Source organism: Trachurus trachurus (assembly GCF_905171665.1).
Source record: "Trachurus trachurus genome assembly, chromosome: 17".
In the NCBI taxonomy this organism is placed as follows: Eukaryota; Metazoa; Chordata; class Actinopteri; order Carangiformes; family Carangidae; genus Trachurus; species Trachurus trachurus.
In genome coordinates, this window is record NC_139900.1 from 25574981 (window position 1) to 25583913 (window position 8933).

Genomic DNA, 8933 nt, shown 5'->3' on the forward strand with positions numbered 1-8933 from the left:
GTAACATCAGCTGACTGATTGGTGTAGTTTGTACACAGGCAGCAGGTGACACTTTGACTTCATATTGTTGCAATGACTCATTATTATTACTCTGTCACAGCAGCATCATGGCTGGCCTCATGTCTGCCTGCTGGTGTTTGGATGTAGCAGTAGAAGTAAAATTAAAAGTAAATCGAGTTAAGTATATGAAACTAAGTTTTGGGAAGTAGCCTAATTATTGATCATAAACTGTGTTGGAAGCCTCATACATAACATATCAAAGGAAACATATCAAATGTATTGCTATTCTTATAAAACAAGGGACTTATTAAATAAGAAATGTAATTAGAATACTAAACAAAGTGGGCTACTGTGAACCTACTAACCCACTATTTATAAGATCTTAAATAAAGAATATAGAATAACAGCCCTCCGGTTTGTATGCTTCAGTTATTTAAATTAAGAAAATGAAATTTATTTTTGAAATGTGTAAAGTGAGAACTAATGTAAAATACAAATGTGTTTCAGTTTTGGGAGTTAAAATATGGAGTAAGCTCAGTGATGAATTGAAAATACAGTAGTATTGCATAGAGCTTTCTGCCAATAGAGTATATTCATTCACACAGTCTGTTGAAAAAACAACAACTATTTCACTTTCTTACTTCCATTTATTGTTTTTCAAATACCGGTACATAAAAATCCCTGGACCCAGTCTTCCAGCCACAGAGATGTGTGTGTCTCTATCCTACAGCAGTAAATAAGTCTGACTACAACACGGCCTCCGACACAAGCATGGAAAATACTCGTAGCCTAAGGCTCGGATAAGTCAACCTGACCTTGACCGGAGGTAGAAAACATGTCACAGAGAAAGAGAATGATGATATAAGTGATAATTGATGGTGAAATAGCCACAATTCTACAGTATGACCTCATCACTTGACCTGAGTGTTTATGAAGGAGTGTGATGAGGGTTATACTTCACAGTAAACACACCCGTATGGGTTTGGATTGAGCACCATCAACTCTCACACCTGGGCTGGACACACAGGAGTCCACAGTGTGAGCACCAAGCCAAAACTTTCATAAAAACATTTAAATCTGATTAATCTGGTTTGAAATATAATTCACAATAAATGTCATCCGTGTTCTCAGATGTGTTAAACTATGAACCATATCCTCAGACGTGAAGCACAGAAATTGAACTTAAAGGGATAGTTCAACATTTTTGGCAAATTCACCTATTGCCATAATCCCTATCGTCATAGCAGTTAAGTAGGTTCATCACATATAATTGTCGGTGCAAGTTGTTTTGAGATCTGCGGGGCAGAGACGTGAGCTCAGTAGCGTAGCCAGAAAAAAGAGATTGGGTGTGCACAAGCAAACACTGGGTGTGCCAAATTTATTTTCAACAGTGTTAACACCTCCACAAACATTCATAGAATGTATCTCTCTCGAATGCAACATTAGTAACACAAAACATATCCACACGTTGTGTGCGTTCTATCAGTAATAATCAACAGTAGTTCACAGCAGGTCTAAACATTCACACATGTGTACGGTCATGTGACATGCTCTCAAATAAATCAATAAAGCAATTGATACTGAAAAAGCACAATGTGTTCTAAAAAAAGAGAAAAAGCACAATGTGTTCTCAAAAAAAAAACACTGCAAAAACATAACACACAGAGACATTGCGTGCCCAATGAGATGAACATTGAAATATAACACACTCACGCGCTTACTCATGCACTCTCATAGAGCCATAACATTACACATGATCAACAAAGCTTTTTGAACACAACTCTTAGGCTTAGCGATACCTGTGCGCGCACTGCGCAGCTCTCTATTTAAAGGGCAAGACGACGTGGCTTGGCCTTGAACGCATCTATTATATCATCAGAGTTCAGTTTCTCTGCAAGCTCTTTTTCGAACATGAGCAGTGAGATGCTGTTCAGTCTGTCAGTGAGCATTGTTGCTCTGCTGGTGGATTTTATCCGGTTCACAGCTGAAAACAAGCGCTCCACAGTGCAGCTTGTAACAGGCAGGGTTATCAAAATACGCAGTAAACAGTCCATGTTGGGAAAAACATCTTTGTCACATGAATCCAACACTTCACCCCGTCCACTTTACGTTTTATCAGTTGCCCGAACACAGTCACTTCAGTGGCCTCCAAACGAAGTCCATAAAGCCTTCATTATTCCATAAGAGTCACTCTGAAAACGGTTGTTCAGTTCGACCAGCTGTCTGTCAAGGATCATAATCCACAAGGACTGCAAATCAGAATCCCTCCTGATGGGTGCGCCCCTGCCCACTGTAGAGGCCACATGCGAGTCAGCAAACTTGGCAGGCAGCTTTCTGTTCCGTGCGCCTGCTACATCCCAGTTCTGAACATCGTTTCTCTTCATGATGTCATCAGTCAGCCTGATTATTCGCTCAAATTCCCCGTCTGTGTTACTCCTGAAAGTAGCAAAAGTTTCTTTGAGGCCGTCAATCATGTGGACGCAGTCAGTCACTGACACAGATGGGGACTGTAGGCTTTTTGTCGCAAAATCACTTGCACTGAACAGCTTAGAAAACGCAACAAGAAGAAATATGAATCTTTTCGTCTGTAGTTGTTGCAGGAGAGACTGTGCGTCTATTTTAGTCTGGCCTGACCCCTCCGCAAACTCACTCAGTGTTTCTAATATGACATCATACTGTACAACGTTAAAACTCGACTCACAGACTCTGATTTTGAACTCCACCTAATATCTGTGGAGCGCACAAGCTCCAGACGGGCTGCGTCGGGATAAAGTTCTTCTTGGATTTGTAGAAATCGTGCATGTCTGTCGGCTCCGGTCATGAAATGATGAAGTGAATTCACAACATCAAAAAAAGTGGCCACAGTAGGAGACACTTTTGAAGCTGTCGAAAGCACCAGGTTCAGGCGGTGGGAGTGGCAGTGTACATACATACACTGCATGAGGAAAAGTTTTTTTTGAGCTGCACCTGGCTGCACCCCGGATTTATCACCGGACATAACTGCCGCTCCGTCAAAACTGAAACCCACACACAATTCAGGATCCAGCTGCAGTGGTTCCAGTACTTCCAAAAATCTTTTTGGTGATGCCAGATGATGTCATGTCATCTGTTGCGACAAATCCGACAGCTCTCTCTCTCCGGTTACCGTTATACACATACCTTAAGCGGACAGCAACGAGCTCTTTCTTTGGAGAGGTCCTTATATTCGTCAGCTAAAATGGCATAGTACGTGTCTGTCTCTGCATGCAGCTCCGCTTTGATTTTTCGGAGGAGTAAGTGATGCTGCAGTTTCAAGGAGATCGTTCTGAATCTCAGGGCTCATCATTTTTGCGTTATTTGGAAGCTCATCAAAGCGCTTTTTTATGTCAGGGTCATAATCACAAATCAGTTTGAACAACTCTAGAAAATGTCCTCTGTTCAGGCTTTCTGCGTCCTCCTTGTGACCACGCAGTGCCATGCCTTGTTTTGCGCAAAACAGCAAAATATCAATGACAACTTTCACGTGTGCCCGGTTTCTTTCAATAGAGTCTATTAAACGCTTCTTGTTTGTCTTTTGTCACCTGATGTATAATGTCACAGTTTCCAGCTCGTTGTATCTCAATGTAACCTTTGTGTCGGGCCACAGCAGAAGCATGAGCTTTAGGCTACTTAATTCATGCTTTACACAAAACTGACCCAGATGACCCCAGTCTCTCATTCCCGTTTTTCTGAATCTGTCCTCCTTTACTTCTGTGCTGAAGTGGCAACAGGACTGGCAAAAAACTGCATCCAATTTAATGCTGTACTCCAACCAACTGTATCGGGCATACCTTTTAGCAGAAAAAGTCCTCCTCTTTCCACTGACAGCTTCCGTGGCTGGGAAAGCTTGCAGTTTAGGCTGGCATGCAGGCTCGTCCACTGTGGAAAGATCGGTGATCCCTTAGGTAGCTGTATTGGGGTCGTCTGGCACTGTAACGTTAGCTGCATCCAGGTCCGGCCCCTGGCATAAACACTCTATGCGGTTGTTTAGGGCCACAGCCGTTAGGTGGGGGGCCACATGATCAGAAAGCTACCGGGGTTCATTCAAGTCATTTAAACAACCTGAGGTCTGCACGTGCACGCTATGAGCTTTAGTATATGTAATTTGAAGTCAATATTCAGCTTCTTTTATCTCACATTTGAGACATTTGGTGAAAATAGAATGGCAGAATGACAACATTTGTGCTCAAAAAACAATCTTACAAAATTTCATTTTAGACTTGTTTTCTACACTTATATATTACTGTATTCATATCCTATTTCAAGCACCAAAACAGTTCGTTCTCATGACTGAAGGAATGTTTTCACAAGGGATTTGAAATTTTTCAAAAAGCAGACCTCAAATTTCCAGCATTTGGCCTAAATTATTTCTTATAGTGTTCTAGGGCAAATTGGCCTCAGTGTGCTTACAGCGGAGGTTCTAATATTTAGACATAAAACACTTGAGTATTGTTACATCTGCAAAGTATCTTAAAAAGATCAATTTAAGAAAATATGTAAAAGTCGAGAAAATGGCCTCAAACCTCAGAGGGCATAAACACGTCTGTATTCAGTTTTAACCAGTGATTTGGTGTTTGCGCTTAGAGTGGGCCACAAACAAAAATCTTGTTTAGGGCCACCAAAATCCTAGGGCCGGCCCTGGCTGCATCATTCCCCATGGTGTGTGTGGCCTCACTAGCCTGTGTCGGAGGCGTCCTGGGCCTGCTTGTAGATGGAGAGGGAGAAACATCCTCCTCAGTTGTCGAACTTGTGTCCTGCTGGACGTCAAGTCGCGGTTTTTTGAAATAATTTATCAGGGAACTCTGTTTCATCGCTGTAGCAGCAGTTAGCGCTCCCGCGGTGCTTGCTGGGCGAGGGGTCACAGTCAGGTCAGTACGTTGCCAGGTGCAGGTGTCGCAACACATCGTCTGACGGCAATTTTTTTTGGGTGTGCCCGCTGCCTCTGTGGGTGGCACCGGCACACCCGTGGCTACGCCAGTGCGTGAGCTGTTCAGTGAAGTGAACGGTATTTTCTGCCTTTCCCTCATCAAACTCATCAAGTACACAATCCAACAACTACAAAACACTGTTGTGGAGAAGTTGTGACCTGCACATTCACCACGCTATGAAATAATCGATGTATAATTATGTAATATAATTACGACACACACAAAACTACTTGCGCTTTTTGAAATCACTCCGCCCAGCAGCCATGTCCAGAATGTAGTTCCGGCTATGCATTTGCCTCGAAAACAACTCTGTCTCGTGATTATTTCATAGCGTGTGTGCAGGTCACAACTTGTCCACCAGAGTGTTTTGGAGTTGTTGGATTGTGTATTTGATGTGTTTGATGAGGGACAGGAGACCTGTACCGTTCGCCTCCATTGTGTTTGCTGAGCAGTCTCTGCCCCGCTGATCTCAGAACAAAATGCACCGATAATTAAAGGTAATGAACCTACTGCTATGACTATAGGGATTATGGCAATAGGTGAATTTGCCAAAATGTTGAACTATCCCTTTAAGAACAAAACTTCTATGTAGAATAACTCTTCCAGTGTTCCTCAGTCTGTTGTAGTGAACGCAGGTCTGTCTTCTCTGTCAGCATGGTTTCTCTCGCGTGTGCACCGTCATGTGCTGAGTCAGGTTTCCTTTCTGTGAGAACCTCTCGCCACACACGGGACAGTAACAGGGTTTCTCCCGCGTGTGGACAAACATGTGCTGAGTCAGATTCCCCTTCTGAGCGAATCTCTTGCCGCACAGAGAGCAGCCGTAGGGCTTCTCTCCGGTGTGACACCTCAGGTGCGTCTGCAGGTGATACTTCTGTCCGAACCTTCTCCCGCATTTAGCGCAGCTGAAGGATTTGACGTTGCTTTTGTGTCCCGGATCGCCGACAAGAACTTTTATTTCCGCGGCCTGAGGTTTGCCGGTCCTCTTCCAGCGGTCACAGCTGTCTCCGGTCTCTACTTCAGAGGAGTGCCAGGTCTTCTCATCAGATCCAGATAGAGATCTACATGATCCAGACACTAGGATCCTGATCGGTCCTGGTCCCCTACAGTCGTCTCCATCGGCTGAGCTGCAGGCTGCGGTCTCCGCTCCGTCTCGAAGCTGTGGCGACTGAAGTGGTGGCTCCTCCTGAACCCTGACCTCCTGGCTGGCCCAGCGGTCCTGCTCTTCCTCTTTAACGTGCGGGTGCAGACTGGGAGCGACCTCCTCCTGCTCACACAGGACCTCCTGTTTAATCACCAGCTGCTGGACCTCTGCAGAAAACACTGAAACACACACACACCACGAGTCAAACCTTTATTAATATTACATCACCAGCAGTTCTGATAGCAGGCCAGTCCAGTGGGGGCCGGTCAATAGAGGGCTCCCCCCACCACTCCCCACTATCTTATCTTTAAAAAAATAAAATAAAGTGAGTGAAAGAAAGTAAATTAAATGTATCAGGTGCAATAAAAATGTAGATTAAACATGCTGTATGATGTAAAGTTACCGATTAGTTACGTGTTTCCACCTTGCGGTGCAGAAATCTTTGCCATAGACTCTGGTTACAGGATGTATAGAAGCTCCTCTCAGAGCTGAATGCAGCCCTTTGATGGTGCGTTTTTCAGGTCTACTCGGGGGTCGGAATTTCTAACATCTATCGTCTACAAGTAGGCTAGCTATATAAACTTTGTATTTCTTTTTAATTTTATTATTTGTCAATTCTTCCCACTTCTGTGTTGGTTTTTCAACTGGAAAGCGCTCAGCGTTGTTCCAAGCTCCGAGTTCTGACTTCTAATGTAGGCCTAAATAAAACGCACCATTAGGCTACCTCCCCTAATATATTATAGCCTACTCTTATTAATATATCACAGTATGTTCAATGTTATTGCTCATGCCTGCGTTATTATCTCTTCTGACATTCTCAGTAAAGTCAAGCTGCGGCCAACAAGTTTATATTGACTTTAGTTATTTAACCCAAATGAACCACCACTGCCACCACCCGCCATAGTGGCAGTATGCAGTAGCCTATCAGATGTAGCCTACAGAGGTGAGATAGAAGCTGCGCCTAAATGTGTGGTGTTGGTCTTTTACAATGTTGTTAATGGTAGTAGTGCTGTAATGTGCAAAAACGTAGGGAACACGCTTTAGAATGGGCCCTATAGGCTATATAAAACAATAGTCAACTTTTATTTTGAAGTTTGGTTTGAAGGTGAAAACTACACCAGTCCCCACTCTGTCTGCTGTCACTCAGAACATGTGAACTGAGGGTGAATATATGGCCTAGTGGCCATGAAGGCTCAATACACTGCATGAACATTATGAATGAGCTGCAGCGGTCCATCTGAATATCATGCTTCACTAGTAACAATGTCCTAGGCACGGACACTCAGCTCTGACGTCACAGTGACGTTTATAAGCGGGTTCAAACCTTTTACAGTCTATGGTTCAAACCTGGTTCAAAAATTTTTACAGTCTATGGTTCAAACTAATCCAGGTGGTTCGTGTTTGAGCATCACACTTTTTACTTTAGTCTCAGATTGTCATCCATTGATAAGTAATGTAGAGAGCGAGCTGGAGCTAACAGGCTGATAGAAAACACCGGGAAGCAGAGTGAGACCGACCCGCTCTCCGCCGCTCGTCCTCGGGCTGTGCAGCTGGCTGTGCAGCGGGCTGCAGCAGCCGGTGGTGACGGAGCTCCATCTCCTCCTCATACTCGCTGATCGCTCTCTCCAGGCGGCCGATCACCTCCTCCACCGCCTCGGTCAGCCGCTGGCTGATGAACACCTTCAGGCTCTGGAGCTGCAGCATGGTCCGCAGATGGGCAGATAGCTACAGTCTATTGGTGTGATGCTACTATCAGCTGTGCAGGCTCTTCTTCTTTTGGGTTTCCGGAAAAAATAAACTGGCTTCCCAGATTTGCGGCCTTGGTGCACATTGCTGCCACCTACAGGTCGGAGTCGTTAATTACAGTATAGGCCTAATCTTCAGATTCAGAATTACTGTATGCCCATGATGCCCGGACTAAATCTTTTTGAATCTGGCACCAATCATCAGGGCCGTTGCTAGGAGTTCTGGGCCCCCTTAAAGAATACTAAAGTGGGCCCCTACGCCCTAACTTTTCCAGTTTTTCTTCTTAGGCTACGTATGTATTATCATTTTTTATTTAGTCTACTTTGTTTTGATGCTAATGCAGCATTACTATGAGCAGGGGTTAATTTGAGCCGGATCCTGCCGGAACAAGATCCGGCACCTCTTAATTTTGGCCTCCCTGTGTTCCGGTACTTATTTGGGCAGATCCGGTACCTCTCATAAAAAAAAATGTTTTAAAACTGTTTTAAAAAAATATAATATGTATATATTAATTTACAGAACAAATCCCCATAAATCCATGTTGTTTATTAAGATTTAAAGTCATTTGAAAGAGTCGGAGATGAAGTTGACGCACTGACCGGGCCGTATATAGTTTCGCTTTTACCGCGCGCGCACTGCTGCACTCTTCCTTTCCTCTCTCCCCCCTCTCTGTCTGTTTCTGTGTGTGTGCGTGTACTTGCGTGTGTGTGTGTGTGTGTGTGTGTGTGTGTGTGTGTGTGTGTGTGTGTGTGTGTGTGTGTGTGTGTGTGTGTGTGTGTGTGTGTGTGTGCGCGCGCGTGCGTGCGTGCGTGCGTGCCAATAACGGCGAAAGAGCGTTATGCGGAGATGAATGATTGGAATGATATTGCCGAAAAATGTATTCGTGGCGGACGTAATTTATTTTAAACTGTGGGCAACACTGGCCGGAGCAACAGGCGGGGACCCTGGCATCAGCCCGCTGACAGCAGGGAGATTCAGAAGAAGAGGAGGGCGCAGTGTGGAGAGTAGTGTGGGACGTCCAGCGACAGGTCAGGGATGAGATGCACAACTGTTTGGACAGCAGCTCAGTTCAAGGTGAAGCAGACTTATTACCGCTGGCT

General features: G+C 44.5%; 1 protein-coding gene across 1 annotated transcript; it reads right to left on the reverse strand.

The window, feature by feature from the left end:
• Positions 1-5555: 5555 nt before the first annotated feature.
• Positions 5556-7791, reverse strand: LOC311000033 (uncharacterized protein; the record flags this gene model as incomplete). The annotated part of the gene is made up of 2 exons (XM_083990669.1): positions 5556-6266; positions 7605-7791. The coding sequence occupies 2 exons, from the start codon at positions 7789-7791 to the stop codon at positions 5596-5598; spliced, it is 858 nt and encodes a 285-aa protein (XP_083846795.1). The 3' UTR covers positions 5556-5595.
• Between the last annotated feature and the right edge of the window lie 1142 nt (positions 7792-8933).